This window comes from Saccostrea cucullata, unplaced genomic scaffold, assembly GCF_032062105.1.
Source record: "Saccostrea cucullata isolate Sc308-1 unplaced genomic scaffold, CSIRO_AGI_Scuc_v1 ctg207, whole genome shotgun sequence".
Lineage (NCBI taxonomy): Eukaryota > Metazoa > Mollusca > Bivalvia > Ostreida > Ostreidae > Saccostrea > Saccostrea cuccullata.
The window spans coordinates 428,479-450,361 of record NW_026931392.1 but is presented as its reverse complement, the minus strand read 5'-3'; the positions used below and the strand labels follow the sequence as shown (position 1 = coordinate 450,361).

The window sequence follows — 21,883 nt, the reverse complement described above, 5'->3', positions numbered from 1 at the left end:
GTAACCATGGCAATAATGATATGATTTTATTTTACTTAAAATATTTTGAATAATATTTATCATTGAACTGCGCGTTGATTATTATGTGACCTTTTTGCACTAAAAACCAAAAAAAATTGGGGTATTAAAAAACTAAATAGGCAATAAAACATTTTCTTAAATCAAGCTTTTACGACTTAAGTGCCGATCAGTAACAAGTTTCAAGTACTTTAAAATAATGAAAGAAAAAGTTGGGGTCAGTGATGTTAAATTTGAAGTATTGGTCAAAATATGTGATTTTCAGGCGAAAAATGGTGTTAATTTTATCTTGACTTATTTAACATATCTTCATTTTTTTGGCAAAATTTGTTGAAGGAAAGTGTAATACGTGTTCTAAAAATATAAATTAAGACGTATATTAAATATTCCTAGCAATATCATAATGGAAAATATTCTCCGAGTAAAAGTATGTGAGGCTAAAGTTCCAAGATGTAAATCTAAATAATGTGCAGATTTGCAGAATTATCTGCTAAATATCCTTCCACTACTAGAAATAGTCCCAATTATCTGCTAAATATCCTTCCACCACAAGAAATAGTCCTTCATAAATCTTGCTTCTTTGTAGCTTTTGAGCAGTTTTTTTCGTTTAATGTTAAAACATTAACATTGTTGAAATTAAGTATGTTATAAAATTTGAATTTTAATAAAAAGTTTTGAAGTAAAAGGTTCTGCGTGAACTTTTCTAAAAAGCTGACGAGTGACATACCTTAAACACAAATGCATTTTATACATTAATAAACAGGTGGGCCTGTTGACGTTAAAATCAATGCAATGGAATTTCCAATAGAAAATCATCCGTTTGAACTGCAGTGCTCGGCAGATTGTTATCTTGGATGTTTATCTTATACATGGTTTTACAAGGAGATTCAAATTCACAATGGACAAAATCTAAACTTCAAAAACATATCAAGGAATCATAATGGAGAATACACTTGCACAGTTAATGACTACTTTGGAACAGCTTCTGATAAGTATTCTGTAAACGTTCAGTGTAAGTACATATTTCTACACATTTCATCAATACATATTTTTATTTTATATTGCATTGAAGTGTTTATTTATATAAACCTCTTTAAAAACGTAATTGTTCGTGAAATTTTGGAGAATACTTGACGTAACAAATTTATTTTCAATATTCATACATTGAGTCATGTTGTATTTTTTTCTATTTTCAATTTCATTGAAGTTGGCCCATCCACTGTAAGAATCCAATATACCACTAGTGACGGGAATTTACAAGAAAATCGTCATGGTTCGGTGTATATAACTTGTTATGCAGACTGTTATCCATCATGTTCTTTCAAGTTTTACCAAAATGGTAGGGAAATACCGGTAGTTGTTTACTATCAGAGACAAAATTATATATATATACAAAGGCAGAAAAATGAAAAAAATTCAGGACAGTATAGTTGCTCCGCAGAAAATCCGGGTATTGGACGCATGAATTCCAGTAACTTTGCAGTTATACTGATACTTTGTAAGTAATAATACGTACAATACTTCAATAATTAAATGTTTCATGTTAATATGATATACTATATACTAATAATTTCACGATTTTTAAAAAAAATCATTTGACCATTCTGATTAGTTCATTTCATATTTAAGCAAAATATACACATTCAATCGTGAATTTGCTTATTAATGACGAATATATAGCAAGGAAACATAGAAACATAGAATTCCTTGAGATAAGAACTAAATTTTTTAAACATATTTTATTCGAAATCATTATGCCCTTATCCTTCCGATGTAATTTTGAAAACCAGTAAAAATAATCCTTATGCGTTAGCTTCATGTCTTTCTCTCTTGTTGTCAAGAAAAAATTATATTATTTTATTTTTTTTACTATTTAAAACTATACCTTGTCGGAAGTTTTGAATTAGCGCAAGATATGATTCCTGCTTATAAGTGCAATGAAATCTAAATTATACAATTGTATTTACGTATCATTTGCATTTATCTTATAGATAAACCAAGACTCTCTGTGTCTGGAATAATTCCAGATATTATTGCCCCTGGATCTGTAAAACTTAACTTTAGCATAAAGAGTTTTCCTCCATCAAATGTGACAATTGTTCACAAAGGAAAAATACTGAAATACCACACCAATGTGACGGGTTCGAAATCTTACCAAATAAACATCACAACCTGTCTAGATGAAGGGGACTACATACTAGACGCTAAAAATGACGTTGGTTCTGTTAAGTACCGGAATAGAGTTACAGTTAAGTGTAAGTATCTTTCACGTGGCGCAGCGGTTAGTGCATCTGCTCTAAAGTCGCGAAGTAAGGAGTTGGTCATTACATCAGGTTCGAATCCCACTGTGGGACTGGTCCTTCGAATAAGACCGTATAAACCGAGGTTTAAGTTAGTGCCATCACGAAAAAGCTCCCTCATTGCTCAATGGCCGAGCGCTGAGTATTTAACAAAATATGCAGCTATTTCCTCTATGACAGAGACCTGATTTATATTATATTTTTGACAATTTATAACATTCACTTATTAGAGAAAACCACACATATTTAAATTTCTTAAAGTTTAATGGCGAATAATGGCCATGGCAGCACTACAATTTTCAGGAAATTACATTTAGTTACTGGTTACAATCGTAACCAAGGTTTACCGACCCAAATACATTGGGCGATTTTGGCAACCCAAATGGCAAATACATGTAAATGAAAATCATCATGAAATGGGCAAATACGTTGGGCGATTTTGACAACCCAAATGGCAAATGGCAAATGACAAATACATGTAAATGAAAATCATCATGAAATAGGCAAATATAGAAATGAATATGAAATAAGCAAATACACAAATAAAGCTGTTAAGCAACCTACTGGCAAATAATACATTGCAAATGTTTCATCCAGTCTGACACAAATAAGCAAATTGAAATTTCACACATATTGAAAATAATTATGTACATTTGTAGCGAGCTCTGGGAACAGATGCTCACTAAATATAACCCTATTTAAGTTCAGCTAAAGATTGCATAGTCTTATTCCATCGGTTATACATAAAAATCGGGAATCGTACGAAAAACAGTCACATGTTAGAGAATAGTGAGCCCTGGGGCAAGATAATCACTACACAAATAAATCACTACTCAAGTCCACCGACAGATTGTGGAGCGCATCTAGAGAATTGTAACTCCATTGGTGCGGGTACAGTAACGGTTACATCAACAGCCATCGGAGGTTACAGCCATGACGAAGTTAGGTGTTGAACTAAGAGATGTACAAGGTATATATATAAATCACTATTCAAGTCCAACAACAGATTGTGGAACGCATCTAGAGAGTTGTAACTTCATTGGTGCGGGTGCAATAAAGGTTACATCAACAGCCATCGGAGGTTACAGCCATGCAGTGCGCCTGGACGAAGTTAGGTGTTGAATTAAGAGATGTACAAGGCTGAAAATAGAAAAATTCAAGCAGCAGAAAATTGACACCAAACAGACAATTTATTTTATATATTCATACATTACACACAGGGTGTTGGTGGGTGGGAATTTTTTAACACAATATAAAATAAATAAATTTTTATCTTAAAATGCAGGATATGTCTGCTCCCCTTCATTCTCTAACGGAAAAGGAAGTCCCAAGGATTTGACTAAAATACCAAAAGTTAAAAGAACGGGGAAATGCTAATGACCCGATAACCCAGAATATGGGCCTCTCTAATAACGCGATTTAATTTTCAGCAATTAAATCGAATTATTTCCGTTTGGTGGTTTCCCGTTTTTATCATACCATAAACTATATTTCTGTTGAAAATAAAACTGATTTTTATTAAAACAAAATTAGAACAGAATAAAGTTAAATTTCAATCGTTGTTCAAGACTAAATTGGTCAAACTCAGCTTATATCATTAAAATGCTACTCACTTAGGTGATATTTCGTGCTGTGCATAATAGATTTATGCTTTTTACTGCATAAATTTTTTTCCGAATTGTGGTGGATAGTCTGTGTTGTATAATTAGTGTGCTGGAAGCACTTGAATTTGGTTGGTCACGAGATTTTGGCTGTCTTGAACAGCAGAAGGGGCAAGCATTGACAGCAGATTCTAAACGGAATATGGCAATCGGAAACAATTTATACAATTTTTACTGATATATAAATTACTGTCTCTTAATAAGAATGAAATTTCGGTAAACAATTCTTTTGCCGTAAACATCGATCGTATGTTAATATTAATGATAAACAAGATGACGTTCCTATCCCAAACCAACCTTATTTATGTAGATTATACATTTGTACATTATTATCTACAAATGGGTTTATGTGCCCTAGTTGTTTCAATACATGTTAGCAAGTTCTATGTACTACCTATTCAATGAAACATATGGAGATATCGAACAGCATTCCAGATCAAAAGTCCATAAAACAATACAAAATAGAAGCAGAGCAAACACGGGCCTCCAAAACATCAGAGGTGGGATCAGGTGCCATGGAGGAGTGAACTTTCCCTGCCAACCGGTCACACCCGCCTTGTGCTCCTTGTCATTATCGGGAAATAATAGAAAAATCCGTCGTCAATTCAGTGTATAAATAATGGACTAACAATTAGTACGAAAAAACGTCAGTCAGCATTTGACTCAGTGATAAATTGTATTTGCTGACAAGGTCATTGTATCAACCATAGAACTTACGAAATGATGACTTTAAATTCTTTGCTGAAATTCTTGCTTCATCAACTTGTTTGTCAGTATTTTACTTCGTTGCAGAAATTGTTCATACGTACATGTAGATCATGCTCTTGCGTATCTAACCAACTGAGATATGTAAACTCTGTATGCAGGTGATGAAGGTATATTGCTGCATATGTAAGGAAAGTTGACGATAGAAAAGTTAAAGTCATCACGTTTATCATAGAGCTTGGTTGTTAGATTACCATTAAGGACTTTTTCTAGTAGAATATCTAAATATGACAGAGAAGTGTCAGACTCTGTGGTATCTTTCATCTCAAGCTCACCAGGATACATCGTATCCACATAAGAATGGAAATTACCATTGTTAATTGACAGTATGTCGTCGATATATCTTAAATTGAGTTGAAGGCCATAACAAGTGTTTTCCTCTTTTCACGCATAGGATTATGCACAAATTCTGCTTCAAGTGAATACAAAAATCGGTCTGCTTATAACGGGCGTAATTGTACCCATGGGAATTCCAGTAGATTAGTACAATTCATGGTTCATTTGCAACAGGAGCTTTTTCATCCCCCCAACACAAAATCATATGTACAAGGCTAGTGAAATGGAAATGCTCATTTCTGTACATATTGTATATTTTCAGGCTCTCCTATGATCCTCGAATATTCCAATATCTCAAACAAAGGATATTACATTGGTGATCCGTTGAACTTGACGACAACATTTATTGCAAATCCAGATCCAGGTGTTTCATGGAGCTTTACGTCCTATAAATCAAGAAACGTGTCACAGAAAGTTGAGGAAAACCTGATATACAACAAAGTCAAAGAGAAGATGACAAGTATTATTGTCGATAAACTACAAGTAGACAATTTCGGAATCTATCAACTCATATTAGTAAATGATATTGGAAATGAAACAATGTCATTCAGCATCAAAGGTAGCTTAACTTGTTCAATTAGTTCAAGTACTTGTCATCAATTATTATTTAAAAACTGCAAATAAAATCACAAAATTATTACTGACTACGAAGGTGGTTAAATTTCATTGATCTTATTTGTTATCCACACCCAGAAACTGAGTGTATTTCTTTTTGCTCCCAATGCATACATTGTATATGAAAATTGGCAATAGTATCCTCAATGTAATTTTAACATAGTTACTAGATTGATGATTCAACGTCTTTAGCATTTTGCGCAGTTATAACATACATCATCTTTTCATAGTCTTAGAGAACCGTTTAAAACTTTTCATTATAGTGTAGTGGCCATATTTACTTTAACATTAAATTTCTTTGCGAAAACAGTAGGAAACGATTTTGAGTTCTTAAAAAGGAACTTCTAAACTAAAAAAATTCAATTAAGTACATGATGTTACATTTATTATGATAAATCGTAGGTTAATAACTGTTTGAACTATCATAATTATGCTTATGTTTGTATTGAAGTATATTAAAAATTGTTTTTGTTCATAAATACGTCTTTTTCTTCGAATAAACAGGTCCACCACAACCACCAACTGAACTGACCTTGGACTGTCTTAGTGCAGCTTTTTTGGAATGGAAACCTGGATTTGACGGGGGAACAGATCAAAGTTTTCTTATCGAATACACAACCAATATAACCTCCCTATGGTTCCCTCAATCAGAACTCTCTATAACTTCTAAGGATAACGACCGAATGTCTACTTATGTAACTTTAATGAACCCAAAGGACCGCTATTTTTTCCGTGTTATTTCAGAAAACATTTTTGGAAGAGTCATTTCGGATAAGATTGTCAATTGCACTCTTCAAGGTAGGCATAAATTTTTACATGCACATGATACATTTATTGAAAAAACAAAATTTTCCATTCAATGATTCTGCACATAAACATTGACCCTTTAGACTCTAAAATTGATAACAAAAACCGAAAACTAGTATATCTGAAGTTAATATGATTCGAAATCATTTTCTTACAAACATATTATTTATAAAATCCATTAAACTTCAGCTGTTGGAGAAGAAGAAAGTTTCCTAAGCCTTGACACCATTGCTGGAATCAGTGGGGGATTGGTTCTGATTTTGGTGGCTGTCATAGTCCTTGTGCTTTTTGGAGTAAAGAAATATCAAAATCACCACAGGAAAGGTACGTAATTTGTTTTGAAAGTTATATTAACATTAAAGTTCCAGTGAAAAGAATAGATATATATTATGTTTAATTGTGAAGGAAACTGCACGGGCTTCTTCTTATTAGAAAAAATGAATTAACCTAAGAATATACAAATGTACACGTAGATGCTATGCTAATGATTTCAGAGAAACTTTGTATCTTTTAAATAGGTCAAAAGGCACGGTAAGTTAGTGTTAAAAAATATTATTTTTTGTTAACCTTTATACTATTCATCACTTTATGAAAATTACAGATATCTTAAAGTTTTTACAGACAATTACTTAGAAAAAATATATAAATTTAATTGTATAAATAAATTAAATATATTTGACAAGTATTTCATGTATATTTCGGTCCCAGGAAACAAAACGCTGCCCAAGAAGAAGGTATTTAATTATCTTTATTACCTAATCAAATGAAATTTGTTGTTTTATTGTAAATTTAATATTTTCATCTATTCTGTATGTGTTTTCACTTTTTCTTATCTTTTCAAACCTATCTATAGTATTGACCGGTCAATAGACTGCACGTTCTATTGACCGGAAAAAAAAAAACGATCCGGGTTTCAAATTTAGTTGTTTTAACACTGCACAGACATGGTAAACAATCATCTTATTCGATCTTTCGACATTAGTTTTAAAAATTGTGTGATTTCAATGCAAGGATATTTTATTTAATAAGAGTTACTTTAATAAATACAAAGTGGGACGTGGAGACCGGTCCTTCGGGTGAGATCTATTAACCGAGGTCCCGTGTCGCAGTAGGTGCACTGCTGGCACGAAAAAGGTCCCTCTCCACCGGCAAGTGGTGGCGTCTCCATATGCGTGAAAAATTTTCGAGAGGAATGTCGAATGAAAACAATAGTCTATACAATCAATCTTTAATTAATATTACAGATGCACCATATCTAGGTATAAATTTACAATATGGTACGGGAACCTTCTGTACTGAATATACAATTGAAACAAAACTAGGAATCGAAATGATAAATTCCATTCTGTCCTCCGGAAGCTTTGTGTGTAATAAATACTTCCTGTTTAGTTTACCCTTTCGATCCTCGGAGATCACGTGATAGTTTAGGGTATATAAGAAGCGATATCAGAGCTCTAAGTCAGTTCCAGACAGAAGTCGACACCAGTCAGTTGTTTCCAGTGAAGGTGAGAAACGTAAACTTGCTTAACAAGTCTTATGTGCCTGAATAAGGCTTTCGAGACTGTTGTATTTTTCTGCAAGTTGGTAAATATTTCTTGTTTGCTTAGTAGGAAGCGCAAGCGCTCCAGGACAGAATAGGACATTTTATAAATTGATAATTAAAGTCCTTGATTGAGAAGTTTTATAATTATTTGATTTATTCCTTAAATTGCTCAGGCAGAATAACCGAATCTTCGAACCCAGAAACGTTACATAAATTTGGTGGCAGCGCGTTGAGATTCGGTGAGGAATATTTTTTTATAATCAATTGTTAAATTACATTGAAATCATTATGGACAAGATGGTAGATGAGGAAATTTCATTCCTGGAAAAGAGCTGCGAACAACTGCGCAAAGAAATAGAGAGGTACTCAACACCTCTAGATAAACGTGTGCGAGCGCGCGATTCGGGGATTGCGACCATGGTAGGTGCAAGTGGAGGCCACGGTCATCCAAATTCATCTTCAACAGATGAAACGGTAATACAACAGAGTAATGAGCAGAGTGGATCCGCCACCGCGGAAAGTACAAACACCAATCATGTTACCATGAGGTCTGCGAAGGCGCAAAAGAAAAGGGACAGAGATGATACTGAACTTGCGGATGCGATGTTTAATTACTCTCTAGGTGATGATGAACATAGAGTAATGGAAGATGCACAGCAGACAGCGCATGCGCCGTCAGTAGTGATTGCGCCACGACCTAGCAGTGAAACGCCGCGCCTTTCATCAAAAGCACATCTTCATCCAGTTCATTTGCTGAATAACACTCTTGCGCATTCTCCTTTTGAATTTCCACGGGGTGTGCAATCGCGAGTACCACCGGAAGAACAAAATAAAATTAATCCTCCTGCGCAAATTAGAAATGATGAATTACCTCATGGGGGTCGGGCGCAAAGGAAAGCAAGCGTTCACTTCAGAGACAACCCTTTCTTGATACAACAGGAAAATATCAGAAAGGAAAAGGCTGCAAAATGTAACATCAAACCTGCAACTTTTGATGGTAGTCATTCCTGGCTGGACTATAAGTCCCATTTTGAAGCATGCGCTACCATTAACAACTGGTCAGAGAAAGAAAAAGGTCTTTACTTAGCTGTTTCGCTAAGAGGAACCGCGCAGGGTGTGCTTGGAAATGTTTCAAAAGAAACAGGACAGCAATATAATTTGTTGGTTAAGGCCCTTGAAGAACGCTTTGCGCCGCCAAATCAGACTGAACTTTACCATGCGCAGTTGAAGGAAAGAAAACAAAGAGCGTCTGAGACATTGTCTGAACTGGGACAGGCCATCCATAGATTAACTTGTTTAGCTTATCCGACAGCACCCTCAGAAGTAAGAGAAACACTAGGGAAGGACGCATTCATTGATGCATTAGTCAACTCAGATATGCGCTTACGCATCAAGCAGAGTAGACCTGGAAGTCTTAATGATGCTATTCGGCTTGCGGTAGAGTTAGATGCTTACTATAAAACGGAGAAGCGAGGAGATTTACGGTTGATTGAGGGTGTAGAACGCGACCATGTAAAACCTGCACCGCCATTAGAACTAGTAGACCTGATGACAAAGATGCAAACCCAGTTGGATAGATTGGAAAAACAGGTCCAAGATCAAAACTGGAGACCAAGGAAATACATATCGCAGTTGACAGACAAGAAAACAAATGATGGAGTGATTTGTTATTATTGCAAGGAAAGGGGACATATTCGTCGGAATTGTCCTAAACTTAAAAATAAAGACACAGATAAAAACACCAATACCCCATCAAAGAAATTAACTAGTGGGAATGCGCGGCGAATCCGTAGTAAGCGCCGGAGAAATCAACGTAGGATGCAAGGACACGTAGGTGGGAGCACCATGAGTACTGAGGCTGGAATTTTTATTGAGGCAGAGGTTAATGGTACGTCTGTAAAACTGTTAATCGATACGGGGGCTTCATTGACATTAGTCTCAAGAAGGGTGCATGATATGATAACGCAAGAAAAGCGACCTGAGTTAGAAAACAGTGCACAGAAAGTTTTAAACGCAAGTGGAAATGCACTTTCCCATTATGGAAAAGCAGATTTTCAGATCAGAGTAGGGCAATTTGAAACAATTATTCTAGCTATGGTAACAGATATCACAGTAGATGGTATCCTTGGCCTAGACGTTTTGAAGAAAGGTAGTGGTATTATATATCTCAACAATAACACGCTGAGACTAAACAATAAGGACTACCGCATTTCTTGTGAAGGAACCATAGGTTGTTACCGTGTCATTGCAGCTGATGACATTTGTATTCCCCCTAGGAGTGAAGTAGTTACTGTGGCTAAAATCCCAGGGCAGAATACATTTGGATGCTCAGAGTACATAGTCGAGCCAGAGGCAAAATTTCTGGAGAAGGGTCGTGCGCTGGTTGACCGAACATTTGTAAAAGGTAGCGAAACTGTGCCTGTGCGACTTATGAATATTACAGATGTAGCCCAACAGATATACAACTGTATAAAGGAACAATGATTGCGAAAATGACAGCTGTTGATGAAGAGAAAACACAAGGGACATCAAGAGAAACAAACGTAGGACTCCGATCTGATGTGCAAGAGTTACTTGACAGATGTAAGAAAACTCTTTCAAATGCACAAGCCTTGCAAGCTGAAAAATTCTTGCATAGATATCAGCATTTGTTTGCAACTTCAAATTTTGATCTGGGTCGAACTACAGTTGTTAAACACAGAATCCAAACTAACCCTACAGAGAAACCCATTAAGCAAGGAGCACGGAGAATCCCGTTACATATGTTACAAGAAGTTGATAAACAGGTGAATGAAATGATTGAAAAAGACGTTATAGAACCCTCAAATAGCCCTTGGGCTTCGCCTGTAGTTCTAGTGCGTAAAAAAGATGGTTCAATGCGCTTCTGTATTGATTATAGGCGACTAAATGCAATAACAGTAAAGGACGCATATCCCCTCCCAAATATAGAAGAAGCTTTTGATCACTTGTCCGGACATGCCTTATTCTCTACACTAGACCTCAATAGCGGATACTGGCAAGTTGCTATGGAGGATGAGGACAAGAGTAAAACAGCTTTTGTAACACGCAAAGGTCTTTTTCAGTTTAAGGTGATGCCTTTTGGTCTTACCTGTGCGCCCGCGACCTTTGAACGTTTGATGGAGACGGTTCTTGCAGGTCTCCAGTGGGATATATGCCTGGTATATCTCGATGATATAATAGTAATTGGAAAATCATTCGAAGATATGCTCAGCAATCTTGAAAAGGTTTTCGATAGACTGCAAGGGGCAGGTCTAAAGTTGAAAGCAAGAAAGTGTCACCTTTTTGCCACAAAAGTCTCATACTTAGGTCACATCATTTCGAAAGAAGGCATTGCGACAGACCCAGAAAAGATTTAAGCTGTTGCTGAATGGTCTGTACCTTCAAGCGTATCCGATGTTCGTTCCTACCTCGGGTTATGCAGTTATTATAGACGTTTTATTAAAGATTTTGCTATGGAAGCAAAACCTTTGCACCGTCTTACAGAGAAAGGGCGTAAGTTTCAATGGACAAAAGAGGCACAGGATGCATTTGAAACTCTTCGGAACAGATTGATCTCTGCGCCGATATTGGCACTACCAGACGTATCTTTATCTTTCATTCTGGACACAGACGCGAGCAATTACTCTATAGGTGCCGTGCTTTCCCAAGAAATATGTGGAAAAGAACGAGTGATAGCTTATGCTAGCCGCACATTAACAAAAGCAGAGAAACGATACTGTGTGACAAGGAAAGAGTTATTGGCTGTCGTACACTTTATAAAACACTTTCGCCATTATCTGTACGGAAGACAATTCCTACTAGAACAGACCACGGATCTCTTAGGTGGCTACTCAACTTCAAGAACCCAGAGGGCCAATTGGCAAGATGGCTTGAGCTTATTAGCACCTATGACATAAAAATAGAGCATCGCCCAGGACGAAAGCATGGGAATGCGGATGCTCTTTGTAGAATTCCGTGCACACAGTGTGGATTTGAACCTAACTGGGAAGAAGAAAAATCTAACCTGTCAGTGAGATCTGTGCAGTCATCCATGAAAGTAACAAACAAAGAATTTGATAAGGAAAATAAAAGTCTTGTAGAAGCACAAAAGTCCAACAAAGATATTCAACTAGTGCGCCAGTGGGTGGAAAAAGGCAAACGACCATTATTTGCTGATGTCTCACAGTATGGTTACGTGGTCAAATCACTATGAAATCAGTTTGAGAGGTTGAGCATTCGAGATGACTTCCTAGTGCGACAATGGATTTTACTCCCCTCAAATCGAGAAACATTTCAAGTTATAATACCAGATTCAGAGAGGAGAAATGTATTAAAGATGTGCCATGATAATAAAACATCAGGACATCTTGGTGTAACAAAGACGTTAGCCAGAATTAGACAGAGATATTACTGGCCGGGATTACAAAGGGATGTCAATCAGTATATAGCAGGATGCGATACTTGTACAAGAAGAAAGAATCCCATTCCTAGAAGACGGGCTCCAATGCAGATCGTTGCATCTGGCGTGCCTATGGAGAGAATAGCTTCAGACATTTTGTGTGAATTACCGGAAACCGACAGAGGGAATCGTCATATTCTCGTCGTGTCGGATTATTTCACAAAATGGACGGAAGCGTTTGCTCTTCCAAATATGGAAGCAGAAACTATCGCCCGAACGATTATGGAACAAGTAATAGTAAGATTTGGCGTTCCTTCCGTTCTCCATTCAGATCAAGGGCGTCAGTATGAAAGCAAAGTATTTTTGGAGATGTGTCGGTTGCTGGGAATCACTAAAACAAGGACTACTCCATATCATCCTAAATCGGATGGTATGGTTGAACGCTTCAACAGTACACTAATATCAATGCTGAGTGCTTCTGTCCAGGAAAATCAAAAAGATTGGGATTTACACCTGCCCTAAATCTTAATGGCTTATCGCTCCACAGTACAGAAAGTACGGGATTTTCTCCCAACATGTTAATGCTGGGAAGAGAGGCAACAACGCCTCTAGATTTGATGTATGAAATGCCGTCAGAGATGAAAGACATTCCAGCGCATCAGTGGGTATGGATATTGCGCGAACGCTTAGAGAAAGCACATGCGATTGTGAGAGAAAATATGCCTGGGGAGATGTTGCGACAAAAGAAGTATCATGATACCAAATTATCATGGTCATCGTTTAAGCCAGGGGATATGGCATATGTATACTTTCCAGTCAGAAAGAGTGGCTGCTCCCCGAAACTGACGTCGTTTTGGAGGGGACCATTCAAAGTCGAGAAGAAACTTTCTGATGTGTTGTATGAAGTTGCTTGTGATTCTAGAGGGAAAAGCACCGTCATACATTGTGATCGGATGAGAAAAAGTCATGCACAAGTACTACAAGGAGAAACCGAGGAAGACATATGTGATAGGAATGATACTCCAGCTGGAGATCATATGTCTCCCATAGATGTTCCTGTGGCTGAATTTGATGAACCTTGGGCTTTAAGTGAAGAAGCTGGTGCAAGCGAAAGCAGTAGACCGCGCCGTGCGAAAAACTTACCCAAATGGCTTCAGGACTACGAAGTGGATTACAGTGCTTAGAGCTATAAGATTAGCTATTGTAAATATGTAGATAACCTGTCTTGATAATATTGAAATATGAGTAATTGAAGTTTTTGTCTTATTTTAATAGATCATGGTTAACACAAAGATTACTCCCAGGAAGGAAGGTCATCGATGTCCGATGTGTAATCTGAGATTTCTAGACGAGGTTGAGTGGGAGAGACATGTGGTGGAAGGCGGTAGACGGCGTAGACAGAAGAAATTCGAATGCGCCGAATGTGATTATGCTACTAATAAGAAAAGTGACATGGGGAGACATCGCCGCACTCGACATAGTGAAGTAGTTTCCGCTGCAGCTGATAGCGGCACAGATGATTGGGAACAGTTGGACCCAGGAAACCTGTCTGATGTGGTCGGGAGCACATCACAGAGTCGTCCTGCTGAAGCCGTCTGTCAGAGGAAGCCTACCAGACCAGCTCCAGTCTCTGCGCCGATATCCAAGTCCATAGCAAGCCAGGACCCCTTGACGCCACGTGCCCCATCACCATTCCGACATCCAATGACAACTCCCAGAAAACGGTCCTCTGTTCATTTGGATGCACCTCCCGTACAGTTGCCATCTCTAACTCGGGAAGGCAGTACGCAGACAGACATGTATCATCAATTAGTTGATGCGAGTACCCTGACGGATAAAGACTGTGAAGAGAAAGGCACCCAAACAGAGAAAGACAAACGGCGAAGACTAGACAGGGTACAGGAGACATACCAAAGAGACGGGAAAACAGTCGTTGAAGTGCATGAGGAGGAAAGCTGGTTTTGAAAAGAATATTCTCAGTTGTTATTTTTCTGACATTGATATTGGATGACGATTTCATGTCATATTGGATATGTTTGCACATTTATGAATCATTGGTTGATTGTTTTCTTATTTTATCAATGACAGTGTTTGATGATATTTGTTTACTTTGTGTGTGCAACATTTGTTAAATCTTAGGAACAATGAAAGCCAGGTAGCTTAAAAATTTGTTGTTGTATTTTGTTTTATACCACACGTTATATCTTTAGCCCAGGTAGTTATTGATTTAATGCGGGACGCATTCCTGGAGGCGTGGGTAATGAAACAAAACTAGGAATCGAAATGATAAATTCCATTCTGTCCTCCGGAAGCTTTGTGTGTAATAAATACTTCCTGTTTAGTTTACCCTTTCGATCCTCGGAGATCACGTGATAGTTTAGGGTATATAAGAAGCGATAAGTCAGTTCCAGACTGAAGTCGACACCAGTCAGTTGTTTCCAGTGAAGGTGAGAAACGTAAACTTGCTTAACAAGTCTTATGTGCCTGAATAAGGCTTTCGAGACTGTTGTATTTTTCTGCAAGTTGGTAAATATTTCTTGTTTGCTTAGCTAGGAAGCGCACGCGCTCCAGGACAGAATAGGACATTGTATATATTGATAATTAAAGTCATTGATTGAGAAGTTTTATAATTATTTGATTTATTCCTTAAATTGCTCAGGCAGAGCAACCGAATCTTCGAACCCAGAAACGTTACACAATATTGTGAACACTTAATGCGGGAAAAAATTAGGTAATAAAACAATTATTTAATGCCTGAACAGTTAATAGACCAGAAAATTTTCCCCGAGGTGCAGGGAACAGCTCAGTGTGTTCTATTGCCCGAGGCCGCTGTATAGAAATATTTTAAATTGTATACTGCTGTAACAAAATAGCAATTTCCCTTTTTAATTATCATACTGCTTGTCACATTGTAGATATCTTCCTTATTGCGTCCATTACTCTGTAATCTTTGTAACATATTTTCGTCAGAACTCCATATATCTACTGATTCGACATTTGCATGTGGGAATATTTAAACTTCTTGATTTGATAATATTTGTAAAGTTGTCTTTTTAGCTCACCTGAGCCGAAGGCTCAAGTGAGCTTTTCTGATCAAAATTTGTCCGTCGTCTGTCGTTGTCGTTGTCGTCGTCGTTGTTGTCGTCGTCGTCGTAAACTTTTCACATTTTCATCTTCTTCTCAAGAACCACTGGGCCAAATTCAACCAAACTTGGCACAAAGTATCCTTGGGTGAAGGGGATTCAAGTTTGTTCAAATGAAGGGCCACGCCCTTTTCCAAGGGGAGATAATCATGAATTTGTTAAAAATTAATGGCATTTTTAAAAAATCTTCTTCTCCAGAACCGCTGGACCAGGAAATATGAAACTCATGTGGAAGCATCCTCAGGTAGTGTAAATTCAAATTTGTTCACATCATGACCCCCGGGGCAAGGGTGGGGCCAAAATGGCCGACCCAAGTTTAACATAGGAATATATAGGAAAAATCTTTAAAAATCTTCTTCTCCAGAACCACTGGGCCAGGAAAGATGAAACTCATGTGGAATCATCCTCAGGTAGTGTAGATTCAAGTTTGTTCAAATCATGACCCCTGGGGCAAGGGTGGGGCCAAAATGGCCGACCCAAGTTTAACATAGGAATATATAGGAAAAATCTTTAAAAAATCTCCTTCTCCAGAACCACTGGGCCAGGAAAGATGAAACGCATGTGGAATCATCCTCAGGTAGTGCAGATTCAAGTTTGTTCAAATCATGACCCCCGGGGCTAGGGTGGGGCCAAAATCGCCGACCCAAGTTTTACATAGGGATATATAGGGAAACCTTTAAAATCTTCTTTTCAAGTCTTCAAAGCTATGATTAGTGATATTTATATGGAATCATCCTCAGGTAGTGTAGATTCTAGTTTGTTCAAATGATGATTGCCTGGAGGGGGGGAGTAAATTCAAGCCCGATGTGCTCAGGTGAGCGCTGTGGCCCCTGTGCCTCTTGTTTTAGTGAACCAGTTTTAAAAGATTAGGAGAATATACCACTACTTATTTACATGTACGCATGAAATAAAACTCTGAATTTTATATATACATTATATTTTAACTATGAATATCAAAAATCATAAACTCCTAACAACAGTTTTGAATTTGAAGTCAAAGGACTGATTAAAAAAAAAGATTTTTTTTAAAAAATCATTCTGCCATTGGATCTTAAACATTTACTCTCATTCAATTTAATTAAAGAAGTAAATAAACAATAACATAAGAGATAAATATTTTTTTTTTATTTCTTTGTAAGGACGCATATTTTATTTCATTAAATACAACATAAATTATTGAGAAGCCTTAATTTTTTCATGGTCTTTCTTTGATATATGAACACTTTTTAATTATTTTTTAAATTTATTATTAATTGGAAAACATCATTCTACAGATTGCGGGATGGGTATGATTGAGAATACCTTATATATCAGTGGCGACGACGTAAATAATTCTACAATATTGTCCTCAAAATATCCACAGAATGATGCCGTAAACACGGAAAGCAGGAATGACGTTTACTCAGTTGTTAAAAAAACTGAGAAGATTGAACCTGACTTCCCCATGTATGCTGAAGTCTGTAAATCCCGACCAGTAAAGGGTGAGCACTAATAAGACGTTAACCAGAAAGATGATGATAACATTAGACGTTGGTGCCAATTTAGGCAAAGAAAAGTTCTTTATAGGAAACCCCCATTTCCTTATTAAGTATAATATTACATGTACCTGCATGCTTTATACCGAGCATGTTTTTAATTATCTTCTAAAATATGTATTTGAAATATAACTTCATACCTACATATATACTTCATACCTACATATATATGATATAAATTTTCATTCATATATATATGAATGTGATGTACTTTTTTCATTATCTTTACAGATAATCCAGCAATAAAGAAAAAACCAGCAAAGAAGACTAAAAATAGTACGGGCAAAGTAAGTAAGCTTTGAATCTATCGACTATTGTATACAGGGTTATTTTCCCCCCGTGTTATTTTCGTCCTTTTACACTTGCTAACAATTTTACCCCGTTTTAAACTCGCCCAGTCACTACTTTGTTTAAGAAATTATACTGTGTTCTTTGAATTCGCCCCGTTTTAAATTCGCCAACTTGTGACAAGGGCGAAAGGGGCGAAAATAAAACGGGGACAAAAATTTCCCTGTATACAGTATTTAAATAAAAGGCGTTAAATGCAGTTTGACTATGGTCATAGACCATAAAATGGTTTAAACTTTATGTTTATGCCTTGGTTAGCTTCATAAGAGGGAGATTTCAAAATAAGATCTAAAAATCTCTGCGCAATTCAAATTTTTCAAAACGGAGTACTCGTTGCCATACATTTACGCATTTTGGAATCCTTATTTACATATATTGCAGACCGTCAACAAAGATGGACTGGTTTACGTGGAAATTGATTTGAAAAAAACGCCGGTTTTAAGCGGGAATTCCGTCATTCATGGATCGGACAACAAGACGCTGTATGTTGACATTGATTTTACCCAGCATGCCGACCCACTTCCGGAGTGTGACGTAGAGGACAATGATGACGCCAATCTAAACGAAAAGAAACAACAGGAATAAATTTGCACCAGATAAACGTCAACTTAAACACTGAAAGTTTACAGCCGTTAAAAAATCATTTTCGTCGTTTGCTGTAAAACTTCACCAAAATATTGACGTCAAGTAAAATCGCCCTAAAAATATATGTAAAAGGAGTCACTTTGATAATGTTAAGTAATTTTAGCTTACTTCAACGGATTTGAGAGTTTCTGAAATCTCGTCGATGTTCCATGTAAACGATTTTTTCAAGCATTTTATGATCTATATTGATGAGATATGCATAGTTGATGTTTGGTAAATTTAAGTAGATGCTGTACTTATGTAAATGAGACCAAATTTAATAATATATAGAAGCAGGTTAATATTTTTGAAGCAGGTCTCAAGTCCAAAAAATTATAAGATTTAAAGTGAAAATACACAAAATATTGATCTTGTTAAGAACTGTAAGATAAAAGACCCATATTGGAGGACGACCTTGCTTTCAGTAGTAACAGTGTGATTAATGATGCACTTTTCAATTTTTTCCTTGCTATGTTTGTATTTTTTCTGTATTTTTAGGTCACCTGAGAAAACTCAGGTGACCTATTGCTATCTGTTTTCGTCCGTCGTCGTTCGTCGTCCGTCGTTCGTCGTGCGTTAACATTTGAACACTTTTAACTTCTTCCCTGAAACCACTGAACCAATTTCAACCAAATTTGGCATATAGCATCTATGGGTAAAGGGGAACAAAAATTGTGAATTTCATGGCCCCTGCCCCCCTGGGGCCTGGGGGTGGGGCAAAAACCACTAAAATTAGTGCAATCTTTAAAAATCTTCTTCTTTAATCCTGGACATCAAGCAGTCAAACTGTTTGTATGATTGTAATCAGCACTGAGTCCTCTACCAAAATTGTGAAATTCATGGCCCCAGGGTCAGGGGTTCTAGTACTAGGGCGGGGATAAAAAGGTTATATAGTGAAAATGCATTATTTCTTTAGAATTCTTCTTTTCTGCTCCTGGACATTAAATAAACTAACCAAGTGCATAGGTAAGTTGAAAATGACCGCCTTTTCCAAAATTTTGAAATTTATGGCCCCAGGGTCAGGGGTTCTAGTGCTAGGGCGGGGCTATATATATTATTAAGTAAAAATGAATTATTTCTTTGTAAATCTTCTTCTTTGCTGAGTATTAAATAAACTAACCAAGTACATAGTTATGTTGAATAAGGCTACCTCTTCCAAAATTGTGAATTTCATGGCCCCTGGGTTGGGGGTTCTGGTGTTAGGGCGGGGCTTTATTGATTATACAGTGAAAATGCAAAAATTCCTTAAAACTCTTCTTTTCTACACCTGAGTATTTAACCAATGAACTTTGCACATAGTTATGAGGAGGAAGGATGCCTCTTTGAGATTTTTGAATTTCAGGGTCCCTGGGTTAGGGCTTCTTGTGTTGGGGCGAGGCTCTAATGTTTATATAGTGAAAATGCATGAATCCTTTGAAAATCCTTCCTTTGTTGTTGGGTATAATGCCAAATGATCTTAGTATATATTTATGACAAAAAACCTGCTTCTTCCAAAAATCAAAAATGGTTAATTTCCTGGTCCCTGGGACAGAGGTACTTTGAGGGGGGGGGGGGGGGGGGGGGGTACATAGTCTGAAATAATTTAATGCTTTGAAATCTGCACTTTGGTATTAATCAACAGCATTGTGAAATTAAATTTTAAAAAATTTCTAAAATTTTGAAAGATATGGCCCCGGGGTCAGTGGTTCCTGTGGGATGGGGAGCTAAACTGTTGACCAACCCTAACATAAGTAGCTCTGACCAAGGGGCCCTGAAATTCACTAAAAGTGGAAATGCATTTTCTCTGTGTTACTCTGATCTACCTCTAGGTATTAAGTAACCAAAATAAGCATGCTGATTGCATAATTATGATAAGCAATGGTGCCTCTTTCAAAATTGTGAATTTCATGGCCTCTAGTTTAAAACATGAATCACATTCAATTGTTGGAAAGTTGTCGCATAATACTCAGGTGACCTATAAGGCCCGTGGGCCTCTTGTTTGAGTTTTACATGTATGTTCTATAAATAAATATTGTATCTTTCACTGCTGTGTTGTATATATATATATATATATATATATATATATATATATATATATATATATATATATATATATATATATATATATATATATAAGATTTATACAGATGTTGGTGGCAATATAGATAATTTATTTTGTATTTGTACACTATGAAGAAACTAATATAAACATATTATTTGATGGAGGAGAAAAATATAGTGATAAAATTCGCAGGGATGATACATTTAGATCTTATGATGCACAAACCCTGACTTTGGTTCAGATGCTGGATTGGACCTAAATTTTCAGGATGATCTTTAAATCTTGTAAGCCGTAACCCATTTGAGAACATATAATATTTGAACCAAACTTGTTTTGTTTTTGCAATAAAGTATGCACATCACCAGAGTTGGCAGGGATGTTGAATTTGATCTTCATTTTCCTATAGGATAAGTGGTCAGGTTAAAGTTTTTGCAGTATGCTCAATCCAGCGTAATTCATGCGACTATCTGAACCAGACGCTTATGGAATTTACATCTAGTGATGTACACTATTAGACATGCTACATGTTCTGGATTTCGCCTACATTTTTTGGATGAATAACTTTGTTCAAGTTTTGAACAGGTACATGTACATTTCAGTGTAAATTTAAGCCCAATCTTCACCTAATAAGTTCTGATAGATGATGCAGCTAGGGATACTACACGCTTGCTTTAGATTCTGACCGCTATTATTTTAGGTCACCTGAGTAAACTCAGGTGACATATTGCTATCTGTTTTCGTTCATCGTCGTCCGTCTTGCGTCGTTCGTCGTGCGTTAACATTTGAACATTTTTAGCATCTTCTCTGCAACCACTGAACCAATTTCAACCAAATTTGGCATATAGCATCTATGGGTGAAGGGGAACAAAAATTGTGAATTTCATGGTCCCTGCCCCCCTGGGGCCTGGGGGTGGAGCCAAAACCACTAAAATTAGTGCAATCTTTAAAAATCTTCTTCTTTACTCCTGGACATGAAGCAGTCAAACTGTTGGTTTGATTGTAATTAACATTGAGTCCTCTACCAAAATTGTGAAATTCATGGCCCAGGGTCAGGAGTTCTAGAGCTAGGGTGGGGCTAAACAGGTTATATAGTGAAAATGCATTATTTCTTTGAAATTCTTCTTTTCTGTTCCTGGGCATTAAATAAACTAACCAAGTGCATAGGTAAGTTGAAAATGATTGCCTTTTCCAAAATTGTGAATTTATGGCCCCAGGGTCAGGGGTTCTAGTGCTAAAGCGTGGCTATATAGATTATAAGTAAAAATGCATACATTCTTTGAAATTCTTCTTTTCTGTTTGTGGGCATTAAATAAACTAACCAAGTGCATAGTTATGTTGAATAAGGCTGCTTCTTCCAAAATTGTGAATTTCATGGCCCCAGAGACAGGGGATCTAGTGCTAGGGCGGGGCTATATAGATTATATAGTAAAAAATTAATTACGTTTTTCTTTGAAAATCTTCTTCTTTGCTCCTGAGTATTAACTAAACTAACCAAGTACATAGTTATGTTAAATAAGGCTACCTCTTCCAAAATTGTGAATGATCATGGCCCCTGGGTTGGAGTTTCTGGTGTTAGGGCGGGGCTTTTATTGATTATGTAGTGAAAATGCCTAAATTCTTTAAAACTCTTCTTTTCTGCACCTGGGTGTTTAACCAATGAACTATGTACATAGTTATGAGGAGGAAGGATGTTTCTTCGAGATTTTTATATTTTAGGGTCATTGGGTTGGGGCTTCTTGTGATAGGTC

General features: G+C 36.7%; 1 protein-coding gene across 1 annotated transcript in view; it reads left to right on the top strand.

The window, feature by feature from the left end:
* LOC134232496 (hemicentin-1-like) overlaps positions 1-18,271 on the top strand; it is a 38,459-nt gene extending 20,188 nt beyond the window's left edge. Inside the window, exons 9-19 of the mRNA XM_062714475.1 lie at positions 782-1,030; positions 1,226-1,516; positions 2,010-2,273; positions 5,343-5,639; positions 6,200-6,493; positions 6,692-6,826; positions 7,021-7,033; positions 7,211-7,236; positions 16,862-17,068; positions 17,354-17,409; positions 17,852-18,271. Of these exons, the coding sequence (XP_062570459.1) occupies positions 782-1,030; positions 1,226-1,516; positions 2,010-2,273; positions 5,343-5,639; positions 6,200-6,493; positions 6,692-6,826; positions 7,021-7,033; positions 7,211-7,236; positions 16,862-17,068; positions 17,354-17,409; positions 17,852-18,055 (2,036 nt within the window). The 3' untranslated portion in view covers positions 18,056-18,271. The remainder of the gene's footprint in view (positions 1-781; positions 1,031-1,225; positions 1,517-2,009; positions 2,274-5,342; positions 5,640-6,199; positions 6,494-6,691; positions 6,827-7,020; positions 7,034-7,210; positions 7,237-16,861; positions 17,069-17,353; positions 17,410-17,851) is intronic.
* Positions 18,272-21,883: the final 3,612 nt, after the last annotated feature.